Below are 19,537 nucleotides of genomic sequence, written 5' to 3' on the forward strand. Positions count from 1 at the left end.
AGAACAAAAACGATTTTATGCAGAATTTTACGACTCTGACGACAGAGTAAATTTCGTACCATTATCACACAAGCTGATCTTGTAGAAGACTGTGTTGTAAAGATTTTTAATTTTTTATGTTCAAAAAAATTTAGTTCTGTGTGTAATGTTCCTGGAGGTAATAGAAATAACTGTGCAGTTAATTTGCATTCAATTATTTATTTTAATTAGTGAAAATTTCTTAACCTTGAAAAGACACGTTCATAGAAATTTCTTTGTAAATAAAACACATCTCTCTTGATTATTTTCTCCATCGCACTATTTTTCATTTACATATTTGTTTAATCATAATAATTGTCGTTCCACTTAACTATTCGAATAATCTTAGTGTAATATTTCTTGTTAATTTTGCTGATTGCATATGAATTGTATCGTCCTACATTAACCTGCATTGTAATTTTGAATTCTTTCATTATATTTTTGTGCTTTTGCTAAGAGATTTGCTTCTTTTTTGTTTATGGCTCAAACGGCTAATGGATGGATTTGTAACCTTGGGAAGCGAGGATTCCACTGTCCACACCTATAATATCTTGGCCATACCTGAATAGGCCTGTTTCTATGTGATGAATGGACTTATCAACAGGATAATATAAAAACACTGGTATTGCATTAATTGCATAACAAACAACTCGTGGGACGCGCATATTAAGAAATCCTGATCTGTTAGAAATTTAATTGTATAACAATCTTTGTATAAATTTTAGTCGACAATTAGTTTTACTTATTTTCTACAGTTATAATTTTTTAAATTTTTTTTAAGAAATGCCAACAACATTCGGCTACTTTTTACACAGACAATAAAAAGCAGTATAATAAATTTTTTTGCGGGTTGTTGAATTATTCTTTCAGCTTTTTCTAAAGACGAATTTCTTGTGTAAATGTCGTTTACATATTGTTAAGTTTGAATTTCGCGCGTCAAGTCTCTGAAAGCTTTGGATGCATAAATATTGTAGCAGTAGAAATTGAGTTTCTCGCCTAATAACATGGTGGCTCTATCTGTTGTTAGAACTTGAAAGTATCCTCTGAGAACCAAGAATGTTGCCTGTATGTAGATTTCTTTCGCAGGAGATAAACTAAACGGTAAACTAGTAGTTAGGAGTCAAAGAAAACCACTCGCTTAAGTCCATAAAAGCTGCATCAGCGTCTTTATGAAAATCACGAAATTATGCAAAGAAATTTTTTCCTTTTTTAAGTGAAAATTTACTATAACATTTTCAAGGTTAAAGATGATTTAGGAGGGAATTGCACAGTGAATTACGGTGAAAGTGAAGGTATATACGATATATTACCGGCAAACTTGGCAGCACATGCAAATACACGAACTTACTAAACGAGAGTATATTATATGTTCGTTTATATGTATTGGTTATAATAAACTCACTTCTCCGGCGAGTTACGGAAGGAAAGGCTATCAAGCTCGCGCTCTAATTATCCTGATTATCTTCCATCCGTATCAATTGGCGTTTCACCCAACTACCGCAGAAAACTATGGAGTCCCCTTCTCTCTTGTCATTTTTCTGATTCTGCTTTAATTTATTTTGCATTTTGAGCAACAAAGTGGAAGTAGGTTCTTGCGGTGGATCAAATTTCCAAGTGATTTCATTCTAGCGTATGAGATTCGATATCGTATCTGACATACTTCGGGTATTAAGTTCATGCACCCTAGTTGACAATTATTTCTGTTAGCAATCATTCTACTTTGTTCTTTAATACAAGAAAGTTGATAGAAAATAGTTATATCGTGATAGATAAAACGAAATTCGATTCGATTCGATTCGATTCTACAGTCGATTTATATGTCAGACATGAGTGCTTCTCCTCTCACGAGGCACTCTTTCGAGAGGCTATTTTCGTTTTACACCTTTTGCCACTTTCTGCCTTTCTCCTGAAAGACGAACAAAATAAAAATTACACGATATAGTTTTTGTGCTCTGCTACTTGCTAATGTCCCACTACATCAAAAATTGATGCGGAATTTAATTACGTGTTAAAGGTAGATATATAGTACATGTTCTGCACGAAATGTAGCCAATAGATACTTGATTTCGATACGAGATCACCAGTTTTCTTCGAAAGTGAGAGGAGAAAGGGCTGAGCGGATAATGATTTTACTTTTGCTTTTGTACTGAACCGGTTTTTACTACCCTTGCCAGAAGACTATACGGCTGGCACCGATACTTTTGTTTTTAGATTGGAAACATATACATTTTAATGTGCTTACTATGACGCATCCATGCCACGAATAATCCAATTATCAAATAAGACTTTATTTCAAGCGATGAATGAAGGAAAAAGAAGTGTGTTAGGAAAAAGGTAAAAATTTACATATATAAGAAAAGTTTAACTGTGTATGGGAGGTCCAATTAATACAATCTTCAATAGATTGTGACATGCTGTAGCAGTATCTTGTTACTTGTATAACATAGCCTCGCTTTATTTTATAGATAAGTAAAGACAGCAAGTCCTTTCCTCGCACGAATGCATGCGAACAGATACAGCGCGGCGCGAGCGTAGAAAGAACCAGATGATCCAGATTAGTCCTTTTACTTTGGACGTTCTTTTAGTCTTTGATAATCCTTTCACCGTTCTCTCCTTCAGCCGTGAATCGCCTCGCGCGGTTCACATATCAGAATTGTCGATTACTCTCACCATTTTTACAGCAGGAAATTACACTACGAGTTCGCGTAGGAAGTACTACTACCTAATACGATCTCCTCGTCTCGGAAGACTCATAGAGGAAATCCGAAAGACGATTGTACGATTTAGCGACGCGTGAAAACATTTTGCATAGCGAGATTAGATAGCCGAATTGAAATCGCTTTCAAAGTATATTTACTTAATCGATTAATACTCTGGAATTTATATACAGTGGATATATATCTGCAACGAAACATATTTAATAACATTTCTAGCTCTTCAATGAATTGTAGTATTCTCTACAGATCTAGAAAGTCGATCGAATATAATTTTAAATCTAAAAGGTGAACGGTAGTTGTCAGTCAATAAGTATCGTATACATACACTTGAATTTTCTAATTGAATTTTGATTTTTAAAACAATCATAATGACCACAACAAAATGTCATAGCGCAAGATCGTATGAAACTTTCGATCACGTATGATTGTACATATCACACGCGATACTAACGAGCTCCGAAGACCGTATAATTTACACGCTGAAACTGTTGTCAGGTAATTATTTGAAAGAAAGATTACAGTAACCAGCATGCGATGAAAGAGCGTAATACGGTGGTTCTCAATGGACTCGTCGCCATTTATTCTTCAATGCGAAGAAGAAATTAATGGACAAAGGTATTGAATCATCAACGAGAGAAGCTGCTTGACGAGGTCAGTTACGAAACCAGGAATTCCATTTCGATTGATGGAGGATGCGCATTCGGAGAGGATCGATTTCAATTGCACTTGAAATCAAGCGTAATGCTCGTCGAGGGAGACCGGACGTAGCAGCGGTCATCGAACTCACGGAACGCCACGAGAAGAGTAAGGAAAAAAGGGGAGAAGCGGAGACAAGATTGGAGAACGTAAGCCAGTCGGAAAGAGAGTGCTTTCTTCGTGAATCGGTGACGGTGAAGGTCCTCGTATATAAGCAAGTGCTGGTAGTGCAATTGTCAGTGTGACTCGTCCCATCGGAAACACCTATCTGCTTACACCTACGAACCGGATGACAATGTGGCGAATAGTAAGTTCATCATCGACAACTAACGTATCGCTAAGACCATAAATCGTCGATGTATCAAGGAAATCTCGGATCTGCAGATTGGCCATTGTGATATACCGATTTTATATCATTTTCATTTTTATTGCCATCTTGTGAAGGTGAATTCCAGTGAATTAAAGGGAGTCAGGGCTATAAAGTGTAACTGTTCAACTCTTGGCTTGATCCTTTTCATTTTTCTGTCAAACTGGGCGTGCGTCCCAAAAGTGATTACTCGAGAGAGATCTGGGAGAAAGTACTGCAAATCCTCTGGCTTGAAATGCATTGCTCACTGGTATACGCAGATTATATATCGATATTTACGGTTCTGTATTGTGTAAAATACAGTTGGAGTGAAAGTTGTTCCCACTGTACCGTTCACTTGTGTTAACAATAATCGACTAATATAGAAAAATGTTTGCCCAATTTTTATCTTTATAGAAAGATTAAAAGATGAAAGGCATTTTTCGTTTTTAAGCATTTTTTTATAATCAAAATCGAACACGGTTCGATGAACTTTAATCGCGATCACATATTTGCAGTTCTTATTCACTTTGACTGTGGCCGCCACGAGAGCCTCTCATTTTTCATCCCTGGAAGGTCATGGTCTTGTCAGTGAACCAAAGCTTATCTCTCAATCGGTTCATCTGAAGGAAATACCGACGAAGATCATCAAAGTCACAAAGACTGCAGTTGTCAAAGTGCCAGTCCCTTATCCAGTCAAGGTATTTTTTCTCAAAACGTAACAGTCTTTTTTATTAACTTTATCATCAATTTTTAAACATAAACATACATATTAATCTTAACAAGCAGTCGAAAAACACTAAAATTATTCGATCATGTAGCCCATACTGTGAACTTCAAATCAATATATCCAACTCTTTTTTCAAACCACGAACTAAACGATCTTGTTTCTTCCCGCAAAATCAGAAACCGATTGATCCTCTCTATAGGTGGTTTCGTTGATCTAGAATTCCTTTCTCTTTCATAGGTACCCCATCATATACCTGTTCCGGTGCCAGTAAACCATCCTATCGCAGTTCCGTATACGAAGCTAGTGAAAGTCCCGGAACACGTGCCAGTCGAGGTATCCAAGCCGGTTCCGGTTCCGATTCATCAGCAAATACCGGTGGTGGTGCCAAAGGCTGTCCCGGTACCACAACCGATTCCAGTTCCTCATCCGGTAACAGTGAATAAGCCTGTCTTCTACCCAGTACCACACCCGATTCCATATCAGGCGAGTAGCCATTCCGAGGGTGGCATCGGTGGCGGAGTTGGTGGATATGATTCCGAAGGTCATGGAGGCCACGAACCTGAAAGCTACAGCTCTTACACGGTGAATCAACAAGGGCACGATCAAGATGGACAAGGAGGACACTTCCAACCCTCCCAACCTGATTATAATTCGCATCATTGAATGCTCTTTGCAATTTCAGTTGTACATACGCTGTACTATTATGCCTGATTCGTTAAGTTTCTGTTTGTAGTTTGTTCTTGTTGTCGCTGTTTATCTTTTGCTACATTTTTTTAATAAAACTTTATATTTCGTAAACCCACGGTATCGTAGTTACAGATCCTTCTAACCCCGGCTATCGTATTACTTCGATTAACTACCTCTCGAAAGAATAATCGAAGTAGCACAGTTATGGTTGAACGGTATCCGAGAAAAATGTCTCGGCTACGACGTCGAGCGATCTTTCACGCTTCGATAAAATGGAAAGTGAACTATCGTGTTACGGTTTGATGAGTCACACGACTGGTTCAGTGTCTGCATGATCTATATCTGATGCCTAGATCATTTCCGATCTATTCCGAGCATGAAAAATCGCTCATGTTCGATCCAAGTATAGCGAAGGGATCGTTCAGATCTAGCGCCAAGTATCTATAATTGGTCATTCAATTGCAACTACCGCGGAATTCAATTCCTATTTCTTGTATCAGGAAATTGAGCTGGAAGCACTATTTCCGTAATACATTTTTACAGGTATATTTTTTTTTTTAGGTATTAAGGAGTTTAAAAGAAACATTACTCGTTTTAATACGAAAAGAGAAATTTATTATTTCTATGATGTAAAATAAGCGTCGAATTACATATACAGAGGAAAAGAGAACTAATTACATCGCGATAGAACAATTACATCTGACGTCACAGAAGTGAGACGCTCAATTGCATTTATTCATTTCACGAAGAAGTCCGCTGAATCATATCTGACAATTAAGGACACTCGGAATGGATTACTAATCGTTCCATTATCCAAAGGAACCAATCTTCGTGTCATCGTAGATACACCGAGATCCAAAATAAAATTTCGATAAAGTAAATAACACGTGAAATCGATGTTCACGGGTTTGCTTCAAGAGTTCTTCGTTCGTTCGATCTTGAGGAGAATCGTAGCACGGAATTTCTCTGTCAGCAATGGAATCCTACAGTTGCTCGGGTTTTAAGCAACGATATCCTTATTTCGATGACCGAAGCTAGCTCCCTCGAGTCCGCGAAAAGAATTGATGTTTACCAGGAGGAGTAGCCAGAAGGGTAACTACCATGGCTTGGCCATCCGTTGTTGTATTTCTCAACGACCACTGTAGGTTGTGCGATCGGCACTGGAATCTGTTTCACGACTGGAACGGCATATGGAGCTGGTACTGGGACCTTGACTGGTACGCTGACTGGTACGCTAACTGGAACAGGGACTGGCCTGTCAACTGGGATTGGCACGTGCTTGGTCACTGGTACTGGGTAGGGTTTCGGGACGTGAACGGGATACGGACGATCGACTGGGACGGCTACTGGTACCTGAAGAAAAGAACATGTCAATGGTTAGATGAGCAACGTTCAATGATCCTTCATTGTGTCCACAAGGGACACATCGATGATGTACTTTCATCAAATTTATCATAAAATTTTGATATTTTCTTAAATAGAAGTTAGCTCAAAATGATTGATCGCATAGATTGTTGCAATTCTGTATTATACATGTACATACGATTAGCAAAAGTAACATAATCGATCGAGGAATGCACGTAAAATGAAGCCGTTTGATTTACAAAGTTTTCTAAGAAAGCCAGCATGCACGTGTGAGATTATTCTTGGCTTACGAAATCCTAGCACACATTTACATTGAAACGTTAATTAACGTCCGATGATGAAGGCGCTGACTGCCAATCATGCGAACAGATATTCCGTGATAAATAGAGCGTGATTGGGAGCTCGAAGTCCTCGAGGTTCTCGTTTATACTAGTTGACTTGATTTCGATAGAAACGCGCATCAAATTTAATCTGTTATGCAAATCGGTCGGAAAGCTTCCGTAAAAGATCCTATCGCTCTCGATTTCATGCTGCGACGACATAAAAATTTCCCTATCTATGTTACGTTTTATTTTTCCAGAGCTTTCACGATATAAGTTAAGATATTGGAACACTTGTGTTCGTTCCTATACTCGACCGGTTGGTAATGAGTGAACCAAAGAAATGCAGATCTTTACCCTAACTGGGACAGGAACTTGTCTCTCAACGGGAACAGCTACTGGATGTGGCACTGGAACTGGAACTTCCCTGGTTAAGACGGATACTTGGCCGACTGGCACACCACCGCCGTAACCACCGCCGTAACCACCACTATAACCACCATAACTACCACCACCATATCCCAATCCATAGATTCCTCGTTTGTCTTTTTTTGTTTCGCCTGCAGCCTGTTCTTCGGCGAAGGCTACCGCCAAGAAGGCAAAGATGATGATGAGCTGAAAGAAAGATAATAATCAAATTCTAAGAAAAGAGAATCACTCCTCATGACGCGACAAAATCACTTAATAGCACAGAACTTTGTTTTAACCATAATGCTTATGTTTTAACCGTAGTGTATCACTAATAACAGAACAGTCTCTATTTGAAAAATAATCTCGATTAATCTTGATGAATTCAATTTTGAAAAGTATAGGATAGTTTTGTTTCAACGAAAAAACCAAGTCGTCTCAACTGCTGCTGGGTAAACTCGGTCTTGATCGTCAACAGAGACTGATCCTCAAGATCGTCAGACTGCCAAGATGTTCAATTGCTCACCTTAGCGTTCATGGTACTGCGCTGTTGGAGTTGGTTCGTCGTTGTTTTGCGACTGATGAGATACCAAGAAGATTCTCTGCTTTTATACGGTGTGACGACCACGACGAACCCTTGAGCAGGTCGGAGGTGGTAGGCAGTGTCGGGCCTACAGAAACGGTGAGAAGAAATTGGGCGTGGGGGCAAATAGAGGTCTCCGAAAAGCAATCCAAGGCAAAGCTCTTTCCGCTCGCTTTTTGTGAAAGATACATTATGGCCCCCTTCACCAATTCAGATTAATACTTTATTGCAATATTTTGTTGAGTTTTTTCTTAATTATATTTTGGAGCGTTAAGCTGTCATTAATCACTTGCAAAAAGTTTTCCTCTTTCTGGTACATTCGATATGAAGTTGTTCTCACACATATACTACCGGAACATCCCTGACATCGGGGGAAAAAATGAGGAAAGGCGACAAGATTTTTGGAAATTTAATTTTATCTTTAGGAAGACCTCACGAGTGCAAAATTCTTGAAATAATTCGACCGCGGGAAATGCGTTTCCCTTTCCTTTGGAACTGAATGCTACCATTTCAGAAAGTGACCGAATTTTTTGTGGTTTCATGGAATGTTCGACATTTACGTGGCCGCTTGTGCAAAATGATCTCTGGGAAACTATAACGTGGCAAGTGATTGTTACGTTAACATCGTTGTAAACAGCGCAGTATAATATGTATGACATAAGTATGGATTTGATACTCTAAATAAAATACTGCATCGAAAAAAGATTAGGATCGCTATTTCTGGTTTTATCTCGATATACTTCGTTACGAGTTTAATCGTTATGCAAATAAAATGACGCAGTGTAATAAAAAACATCGAAATGTTCTTCAAGATAAGCAATAAGGTAGGAAATATCAAGGTGGACCAAAAATACGTTTAGCGTGATCAAGTGTCTGAATAATTTTTTTTTTAGGCATGTTACGATCGTGTTTTTTTCCTGAAATAAATGAACGATACCCGTGTTGGATAGGTATCATCCCGAAAATGCAAATCGTTTAATTAACTCAAGCAGTTTCCATAATAATCGAATTTTCTTGTTTCTGATAAACACACATTTATCTTAACAAAAATCAATCAATATACGATCAACGTCTAATCAAACTTTTGTCCACGAATTGTCTATGGTACATTTCAAATTAAATGCAAATTGCTGCTCGATGCGATCCTAATCTACGTTTCTACGATGATAAAATTTCGATGAAACTGTCTATCTCATAATTGATAACTGTTGTCCGACTTGATGAATTTCAAATTTTTGCGCTTGACATTTCGAACTACATCGACGATCCTCCTTGGCAAGAATGTTGGCCTGTTATAAATGGCAAGACAGTATTAAACAGGAGAAGAAAAAAGGGTTCGCTCGTAGGAAATTTATGCAGAAGAACCCTCTGGACCGCTTTGTTCGGAGACATCGCATACCAGCCACATAATCCGCTGAGATTCTGAACAGCGTAGTCCCTCTCGTTTACCTTGTTCTTATTAGACCGATTGTTATTTTGTACTGTTAACGTCGATGATTCATTACCTTGATCGGAATAAGTAGATTTTTCTAACCCCTTGGAAGCGCTACGCAGATAAGATGTTTAGTGTTACAAGGTCTGTAGCGCCTGCAACAATGTTAATTGATCATCGCAATGACTTATTTCGTCTAAGCAGTGAGCGTGGCTCTGCCGTACCTTCACCTGAAAAAATCTGTGTGCGCGCTGTATTTTCGAACGATACTCTTACAATTAGTGCAGAGTTGTGGGAAAGAGGATACTAATCTTTTAATGTTAAGCATTCTAGTATTTCCAGTGAAAGACATTCTCAGCAGAATCAGTGCGTTTCAATCGGCTGACATTCGTCGAAACATCAATCTTGATTCGTAACTACGACGCGACGTATGCAACTGGATCGGATAGAAATTCAATTTTCGAAGGTACGAGACGGTACGAATCTTCACGGAGGAATACGCACGTCGTTCGTTGCATAAATCGCTTCTCGGTAGGTTTCGACACCGCAAACTGGCTTTGTCCTTTTCCCTTCTTTTCAGCATACAAACCTCCACGGTCCGTTTGTTACGCGCTCGAGATGGGCTTGTTCCTCGCGATTACACAATCGCAACCAACCAACGAAAATTCCATATTCGAATTTCGCTACGTTTACCCTAACAGGTTCTGTGATTGTTCTTACGTTTATGGATCAACAGTTTATATGGTGATTCCGAAAGTAGTATCAGGTAAAAAGATATCCTCAATAAGGACTCTACATGATCGGACATTTTCTCGAACTTCAACAACAATTCATCGATAACTTTCGAACTGGAAAATTGATTTTGTCTAGTATGAAAACGCATGGTAATTGCGAATGAAGGAAAGTAATAAAGTAGCAAATACGTTTTACCGCTGTGTTACAAATACAACTTGAACGCGTATCACCAGGTATAAATCTTTATTGCTGGCCGTACACCTGAAAAGCGACCAATTTGTTCCATTTTAAGTGGGCAAAAGGGAACGGAACGATTGCGCGACTGACCGATCGCGTGTAGAAACATACCAAAAGTTTCACGTACGAATTATGTTGGTCTCGTATCGTAACGATCTACGACACCGACCAAACCGTTTATTGTCATGAAAATGAGCATGATCGTTCCGTTATTACATGACAGAATGGCACTGGATTTCACTCATGTATTCTATCCAAAAAGAAAGTAAACTTTGTTTCCGTCCTCGATGTCGATATGTCGTCGAAATTGAAACGCCAAAAACTACTTCCATAAAGGGGATTATCTTATTGGCCAATCGACAAGAAATTTCGAAATAGCTAAATACCGATGAACTGGTTTTATTCTCTGATCGGACTTCGATTGTTGGCTTTCTTTTTAAGGGAATCATCCTTGATCCCTTAAATGTTAAGCAAAACATTTCTATGCGATATCCTTACGTTAATGTATACAGATTTGGACACGTCGTTATTCACTTGATTTTAACAAGTCTGAACTGATTTTATACTGTGTGTAAATCGTAATTTTTGTACAGCTTTCTAGGCAAAAGATATAGTCGTATAAATAGCACTCTAACATTTCACAACGTATTTTCGTACTCCAGAACTGCGAAATGTCGCTCAAGTTTGCAACACGAATACATTAATAATGGAGAAGGTCGATTTATAAAAATTATTTCCTTGTGAAATAATCGCACAGGAATATCGCGAGAAATATTGTGAAGAACACGTTTGCTGCCAAAGGATGAAGAAATAATTAATTCTCGAAATATATCGATGACTTTTTTATGTAACATGGAGACTAGATGAAACACGCAGATTTATTATTGTAACGTTATCCTATAAAATATTACTCAAAGTTGCAAAAAAGAGCGACGCGAAGAAGAGGATTGATTAATGTCCAAACTTTGTCAAAATCAATTTTTACTGCAACATATAAATTTCTATCGAAAAGTTTGATATAAAAATTTGATATAAATAACGTGTAGATTGCATAATGTATTTTTAGAAAAATCTATCAAATTTTGTTAAATTTTATCTACCAAACATCAAGAATTCCTTTCATAAAGTGAACGTAGTTTTCTACCCGGAGATGAACGAAATTAATCAGACAAGAGGAATTTAACCTGATATTCAAGCGACACGCACGCTGCGTAAAAAACTCGTTTCGAGGTTGTTTTTGCTTTCGCGCTAACTTTCGTATAGAGAACGGAATAGCCCTTACATAATTACGATGTTACTCGAGTTTTGATGCTCTAAGCGTGACATTAAAAAAAATATTGTGTAATCGTTTAGTATGTGATAATACACAGAGTTGCACGTTCTCAAGTCGTTGAATAACCTACCATCAATGAAAGTTTAATGTTCGGTCCATAATGTATGACAGAAGATAAAGAACCAGATGGTACTCAGTCTATGTGATACCCTGTCGAATATTTCTTCCATAATAGTTCATGGAGACATGGTTGACTAATTCAAGAGTTGGAATAAATCTTCCAGAATGACTCAATGAAACAACGTGTATTTGCAAATTTCGCCGATAAACATCAAATGTTAACCGAGGAAATAACATTTCAATTTTTATTACTTCCATCATTGGATTTACATGGATCTAGAAAAATATGTAACGTCCACGTGGCAAGGTCGACAATTAAGGATCACGTTAATTAAGAGATGTTGTAACCTGATCGGTATGTATGAAGCAGATAATGATTGGCACAACGAAGTACTTTCTAAAAATTAATAACTATTCGCATGCGTTCTTTAGAAGTGAACGGGGATGAATAGTGCATTATGAGACATAAACTGAAGTATCTGCGTTTTTAATGCCGTTTTCTTATATGAGGATATATCTGTGCGTAATGAATAAGAAGTGTATAGTTTTGTACATATCCTTTCAGTAAGAGCGAAGCAGTGAAGCAAAATTCGGAAAATGGGACGACGGATGCAATCGAAAGCAGAAAATACGCTCTAAAATATTTTACAAGTTATTACAAGCAATTGCAAACAATTCGGGGAAATAACCTACCATAAAGGGCAGGAATTCATTTGATGGAGGCATTTCATTAGCATGTCGCTTTCTTGGAAAATTTTCTGTAGCCTTTTGTTAGTTTAATATATAAAAAAACTGTCTTCTATATATAGATAGAGATAGATAGAAATCCAAAGGAAAGTTCACCGCTTGACCTGCATTCCGTGAACATCGTGAGATCTTGAAAATTAGGGTAAGGGAGGTTCCCAGACCGCGCGAAATCGCAGTCAAGGTTCGGTTTGGGAACATCGCCAACTCGTGGGTAGTTTCTATACAATGGTGAATCAGATAACGCTCATAAAAGTATAGTAATGGGCTGTCGCGCAAGGAAGTGTCGAAACGTTTTATACGCAGATAATTAATACCGCAGAAATTCCTAGTCATTAATGCGACACGGCAGCAGTCAGCCAATAATTTTACGATCGGTCGAGGTCTTCACGCCATCGATGCTACCCTCCATAGATTTCAAGTATCTCTGTTTTGTTGCGTAATTTACGTCACACGCCAATTTCAGTTTATTATATTAGTTAATAATTTATAGTAGCTATACTCTTTTCAAGGAAACAGAAGCTCAGCCGTTCGCCTTTGCGATGGCAAAAACTTGATGCTAATTGACGTAGTAATACGAGCACGTAATGTATCGATAATTCCTAAGCAAATATGAAATTACCAAGCGTTGCAATCCGCGTGTGGTAAATATATTTCGTAATAGATGACTCGACAATCAACATGCAAAATGCATTAATCAACGTCAAAGATCGAAGAAATGGTTCGGTCAAAATGAAATAACAAAACGTTACTTTAAAAAACATTTATAAAATCAGTTTATTGCATGATTCGTGTCAACTACGAAGCAGAATGTGTTTTCGTACTGCTCTCGTCATAATGTCTTTTGCGATGCTGCGGAAGTGGTTAGGTGGGAATGGAAGGGTGGCAGATTGAAAGGAAAATTCGTCTAGTAGTGTCCCAAACCGTATCCTTTAACAAGGACTGGGACTTGTTCTTTAACGAGAACTGGCTGTGGAACGACGACTGGAACAGCCTTGGGAACCGCGACTGGAACGGGGTGAGCCACTGGTACCTGCAAGTAAACAGTAAATAGAGGATGAAGGAAAGCTTTTAAAGTGTGACCCAAAAGGAAACTCGAAAATTAAATTTAATAAAAGCTTTACCATATTCGGATCGCGGCTAATTAATGAAATTATGGAGGAAGTCGAAAGAATTGGTTCCTTTAGCTTACCTTGACGGGGTATGGGGCGGGCACGGCTACAGGAACCTTAACTGGAACCGTGACTGGGACTGGTTTTTCGACTGGAACCGCGATCGTCTTGGTTTGCACTACTGGGTATGGCTGGGGTACTGGAACCGCCACTGGGACTGGATGTGGGACCGCAACTGGTACCTGAGGAAAACATAGTGTCATACACGATACTGGTTGAACCTTTCGTCTTGATACAGATATTTAATTCTAATCTCATTTAACGCTGATATTCATGGAACTTGGTTTTTAATCGAATAGTAGAATCTCTGGAAACGCAACAGTGTAATAGAAAGAGTTAATAAAGCATGTTAAGCTTTATAATAATAGATTTGTAACACGAACAAAGACTCTTCTCGGACAATTTCCTCACCTTTACGGGGACTGGCCTGTCAACAGCGACAGGGTATGGTTTTGGGACTGGAACTGGAACAGCGACAGGCTTTTCTTGAATGGCGACCGCAACACTGCCATGTCCCAATTCACCACCGAGCAGGCCCCCACCATGTCCCAAACCACCATAGCCCAAACCGAGCAGACCACGCTTCTGGACCGTTTTGTCTTCGGCGAACGCCACGGAGATCAGCATCACGAATACCTTAAGAATGAAAAATGCAATATGATCGATTGGCCAAAATTGTTTCTATACCGAGACATCAATCGTTAACGAGATTTAAGACCCTCGCGAGATTTAAGTAGGACCATAACTTCTCCAAGACAAATTTCTTTTTCGAGACGCTCGAGACCGCATTTTCACTAAAAGCTCACAAAAACTACGTGTAACTACGAGCACTGAATATTCTCGAGATCACAAAAAGAGACGAACTTTAAGTCAACACGGAGTTGGAGTGAAACGTACCAGGGCCCTCATGGTAAACGATTGGCTATTACTTTGGCTAGTGCGTCTTGACTGGTAAATTAAATTGGTTCTGTTGCATTGGAGGAAAACCACCCTTTATATAGGGAATTCACTTTCATTTCACGCGTACACCCCGCCAATGAAAAGCCAATGGCCGTTCGGTGCGCTATCGCCACACCTACTATATACTATTTACTCACTGTACAGCCACATACCGTTACACATTATAATACATAATGTGCACAGGGAGTTGTATAACACGCCAAACGTGCGCCAACCGGGGCTAGTAAATAGAACGCGGGCACTTTATGCAGATATGTATATATGCGCGCATACATTTTCGACCTAGCTCCGTGACTCTAACGAGAAGACTCAGAGTCTGTGGCATATCGATCGGAGGAAACGCGCGAACGTGAGACACCTGAGAATTTGGATCTTTTTCGGCTATAGATCGTGGCAAATCTTGCTCGCATTTGGGTTCGTTCGCGACAAATACTCGTGCGCATTGTGAAAAATGTATCATCTATTTCTTGTACCTAGTTGATGGTTCTTCTTTTCTCGAGAAACGCTTCGAATCGGTAAGAATAGAACAAAGTTGAATCAAGTCGATCGACTCAAGTGATTAAAAGCCAGAAACTAGAGAATGTTGTTATTCACTGAATTCGTGATTCTATCCTTGAACGGAATCGTCGAAAAAATCCTTAATCGAGGAAATACGAAATAAGAGACTGTTAAATAGAAACTGTCACCTTTGTGAACACACAGTATTTGACGGCTAATCGATCGGCTGCAATTAATGTTGCAATTAATTGCATAAAATCGGAGGTACATGTAGAAAATCGTTACGTAATTACGCAATATAGTTGGGCAGAATAACGAGTAGTAGCTGGTGAAACAGGAAAATTTTACGTTCAGAAATCTCTACTAGCAATAGAGATATTTCCTAATTTCGTTTCCCAATTTGTATGCAATTTTCCAGTCTCGCCACAATTTTGTCTATGTATACGTATAATCTGTGTGAATTTTATTTCTATTTTCCGATAAGATTTTGATACTTTCAACCAAGTGAGCGGAAAGTAGTAATTTAAAATAAGAATCAATGCTGCATTAATCGTTTTGTAAAAATATTCTCTGGAAAGTAAATAAGAAATTTGATTTGAGTAATTATTATTCTGGGAATTATGATTAACGTGCGCTAAACCATGTAATATTTCACAACGATATTTGATGAATATTTATTTCAGCTGTCACTGTACAATTGTTAATGTAAAAATTAATAACAAATTATTATACTATTGAATCTTGATTCTTGTATATTTCATTCATTGACTTGTCAAATAATTGATCGTGAAATTATCAGAAATATAAATCGAATCGATCGCAATCGAAAGAAATATCGTAACCGAGTGACAGAAATGATTCATCAATTAGTTTTCACTATCTTAACTAACTCTTAAAACAAATTTCAAATAAATATTGCTCGTATGGCATACTTTGTGACTGCCTGTCTATTCATCAATACCCTGATTGTATCAGCCCCGCTACAGACAGTTTAATTTAAACCCAGTTCCAGCATGACCAGCGGTAAAACACGACAATTTTATCGTCGACACGAAATTTTAGAATTTTATATTCGTTCGTCATCGTTTCTTATAGCCAGCTGCGTGATGTGTAACACGATATATTTCAAAACGGCGAGAAAAAAAAAAAATAAAAGTTCATCACTAGTGACCCGAAACTTAGAAAGCGTAATGTAATATACAAAAGTATTTCAGACACCTGCGTGGTTGATTAAGAACGAAACAGGTGGATTATTATCAGTCACGATCTCGTCGATTTGTACCGCAAATCGTCGTTTCACAAACGATTTCTTTGACATAAATGAAACGCAAATCAGAATCAGTTACCACTCGTTCTGTCAATCTACGTCATTCCCTGCTTGTTGAACAAATAATCATGCCTGCTATTCAATAGCTTTTACTCATTTCTCGAGGATACTTCTTATGTGCTGTTGTTCCGTTTTCTGTTTTGAATTATGTATTCTCTCACTCACTGTCACGAACATATTATTTCTCAATTTCCCTCTTTTAATTCAGAGACAAAGTATGTTGATTAATATTCCTATAAGTAATATCGGCTATTAATATTCATAGACTTTTAATTACTGTATGAATCGTGTTTACGTAATACAATAATTTGCAGTAGCATTGCATTTCGACTAGCTGACTTGTTCCATGAAAATTTAAATTATCTACCACATTTAATCGTAATTCTAAGTATTCTATCGACCTATCGGATCCTAGCAAACGTATCCTGAGTTATTACAATGCACGGTGGGGACATGTTCCTTATTACAAAATTCTTCACATAGCTGGTTCTCCTGTGACTCACGCTTGTCGATAGTGAATTCCTCCTAAATCTCGAACAAGCCCGCTGCAACGATATTACATATTACATTCAAAATCTATACAATAATTTGCGTAACCGTACTTTTATCGTATATCGTTTCCGTGTTGACTTAATGTAGTGAGCAGTTCACCCATCGATCGAGAAAACGAGTTTGAGATTTCAATATCGGACACGTTTTACTGACGTCAGACGTATTGACTTCTGTAGAGCCGTGCCTCCAGCTTTTCTTGCGTGTTACATATTTCGATTGGAGCGAAAGATCGTATCATTCGGTGAGGCGAATGAAACCAAGTTTGTCGTCTGTCAAGTGCAGAGTGTTTGTTTTAATCTCATCTTTGAGCTAAACGATGCAAGCTGAAATTCGTAATTTTTGAAATTTCGATCCATACCCCATGCCCTATAGCTTCAATGTCTCATTTTCACATGAAAATTTTTCCTAAATGATTTTCTAAGTATACATAATATAAAGTACATTGTACACGCTTGTATTAATTCGTATACACGATATCTACTTTTTATCATCTATAATCTCTCATAATTCGTATTCTATGGAACATACGCGGTTGTTTAATTACACAGAGTTGCACAGCCTCCGGTTTCCTTCGTGTTGTGTCATTTCGTATGCAGCATGGTTGCAATTCCTTGTAACTGTTCAACCTGTTTTGTAATTGGTATAGAATCAACAACCGTAATGATTATTCCGGTATCGCGGATTAAGCAATTCCTTCTTTCTCCTTCATTTATGTGTGACACCTTTCGGCTGTCGTGCGATACCAATAAGGATATAAAAACCGGAGTATTAAACAGGCTGTAAGTCGATCTACACCTCCGATCTTTTTTCGAGTACGTTCTAAAAGAAAGACATAAAAAGGCAGGATAAAACATGAGAGGGTGTCAGGCGAGCAGAAGAATGGAAGGATGAATTCCTGTTGATCCTTTTTCAGCTCTCACTTTCCGCCAATAATACGCCCGGTGAAAATGGTAACTGTGCCGTACTGCTATCAAGATCCGCCTTACGTAAGCCAAAGTAATATGCGAGTAAAGGTGGATCGGGACTCCTTAGCCGTTTATTATACTAAGTGAATTAAGATTATTAAAATTACTATTCCTGTTCGTTATTCGCAAGAAGAGTATTCCTTGCTGAACAAACAGCCATAAAAATCAATGAAACATCTGATAATATCCACGCGTGAAACAAGCAATTTCGGTACGTGTTACTTTGTTGAGTCATAGAGATTTCAAAAGTTTCGTGAAACTGGTTTTATAGCTGCGTCACATGTTTAGTAAGGTTCAAACGGTGAAAGTCGAAAAAGTACATTGACAAATGCTAAGTGATGACTAATGCGTAATAATTGTCTTTTCAAAAACAGGACGATCAAGCAGTAATTTTATTTTGAAGCTTTTTATTTTGAAGTGAGTTTTGGAGAAGAATGTGGCGCGTGAAAGAAGCAGAATACAAGTCGTCCTTTCCAATAAATGTATTATTATGCAAAACAATCGACAGATATGCGACAAAACGCGCTGACGTAATTGTACACCGGTACGGTACGGTACGTGATACACGATACGTGAGAAATCTTACTGCGACCGTACACACCCATTTCAATAGGCCGTCGAAACATTCGGACAACGTATTTATAGATAAGATGCAGTTCATGTGCGAAAGGAACCCTTAACGTTAGTCATAGACGATTACGTCAGAGGCGTAACAAGCTTCCAAGCAATTACGGTTGCCATAAATTGTTCCCACAGACCATTATTCATAAAATGACCGTATTTAACTTTCATCGACGGTGCGTTAATTCAGACGTACGCATATACATTCAATTTTGAACACATTACGTATTAAAGTATTTTCGAAATCAGCAATTTAGGATATCATCCATTTTCGAATCAAAATTTTGAATATTTCTAAAACATCGATTATTTTCAATCACAGACCAGTTTCTCTAAATACATCACTTGCATGCTGATCTCGATTATGCACCGATCGTACTAATGTCCTAATGTCAGATGTGACACACATAGCACGGCATGGTATTCGAGGTTGTCGATCGATCAAGCGGCACGCGACTTTTATCATAGCTCGATAGTCAGTTATAAGTTAGAACCAGTTGACGACTTTATTTTCTAGACGGGAGGGTCACCAGCAATAGCAAGGAACAATAGCAAGGTTAACTGGGGCTACTAGCCAAGCGCTAATTCAAATCGACCATGGCAAAGACCTTCTTGCGGTAGGTCACAGACCGTGAAGATTAGTTATACAAGCCACGAAGAGGCGCCGCGGGCGTTTCGAGCCGCTGGTAATTCCCGTCTTGCTGGATTACATGATCTTGACTTGCCGCCGGATACGAGTCAGCCGATGGAAAAAGACGATAATTGTTTGGATTGAATATTTGTACTTCTCCAAGATCAATGTCAATTCGATGAAAGCGCACATTGAGATCTTTTCTTTTTATAAACCGTAGCAGAGATTCGTAAAGCGAACATTTATTACATATTTCGTTTAAAAAACAAAAGATATATTTGGAATTTTAGTTAATGAATACGAACTAGTGGAATTGAGAACAGTGTTTAGACATAAGAGTATGAGTAAATTATATATCAAACATCGCGCAAATGTTACCTTGTGACTGGAACGAAATGAT

The 19,537-nt window shown here is 38.2% G+C and overlaps 3 protein-coding genes across 3 annotated transcripts; 1 reads left to right on the forward strand and 2 right to left on the reverse strand.

The window, feature by feature from the left end:
- Positions 1-3,720: 3,720 nt before the first annotated feature.
- LOC138183195 (E3 ubiquitin-protein ligase RNF12-B) lies at positions 3,721-5,178 on the forward strand. The gene is made up of 3 exons (XM_069119821.1): positions 3,721-3,738; positions 4,296-4,478; positions 4,745-5,178. The coding sequence occupies exons 1-3, from the start codon at positions 3,721-3,723 to the stop codon at positions 5,168-5,170; spliced, it is 627 nt and encodes a 208-aa protein (XP_068975922.1). The 3' UTR covers positions 5,171-5,178.
- Positions 5,179-5,800: 622 nt separating this feature from the next.
- Positions 5,801-7,857, reverse strand: LOC138183196 (tetra-peptide repeat homeobox protein 1). The gene is made up of 3 exons (XM_069119822.1): positions 7,814-7,857; positions 7,237-7,494; positions 5,801-6,547 (listed from the first exon to the last, which is right to left on the reverse strand). The coding sequence occupies exons 1-3, from the start codon at positions 7,823-7,825 to the stop codon at positions 6,263-6,265; spliced, it is 555 nt and encodes a 184-aa protein (XP_068975923.1). The 5' UTR covers positions 7,826-7,857; the 3' UTR covers positions 5,801-6,262.
- Positions 7,858-13,192: 5,335 nt separating this feature from the next.
- On the reverse strand, positions 13,193-14,539 carry LOC138183415 (cyclin-dependent kinase inhibitor 1C). Its single transcript, XM_069120288.1, has 4 exons — positions 14,481-14,539; positions 13,995-14,219; positions 13,604-13,765; positions 13,193-13,444 (listed from the first exon to the last, which is right to left on the reverse strand). Exons 1-4 carry the CDS (start codon positions 14,490-14,492, stop codon positions 13,319-13,321), a joined length of 525 nt encoding a protein of 174 aa, XP_068976389.1. The 5' UTR covers positions 14,493-14,539; the 3' UTR covers positions 13,193-13,318.
- Positions 14,540-19,537: the final 4,998 nt, after the last annotated feature.

Source organism: Bombus flavifrons, chromosome 9 (assembly GCF_040668555.2).
Source record: "Bombus flavifrons isolate JBK064 chromosome 9, iyBomFlav1_principal, whole genome shotgun sequence".
In the NCBI taxonomy this organism is placed as follows: Eukaryota; Metazoa; Arthropoda; class Insecta; order Hymenoptera; family Apidae; genus Bombus; species Bombus flavifrons.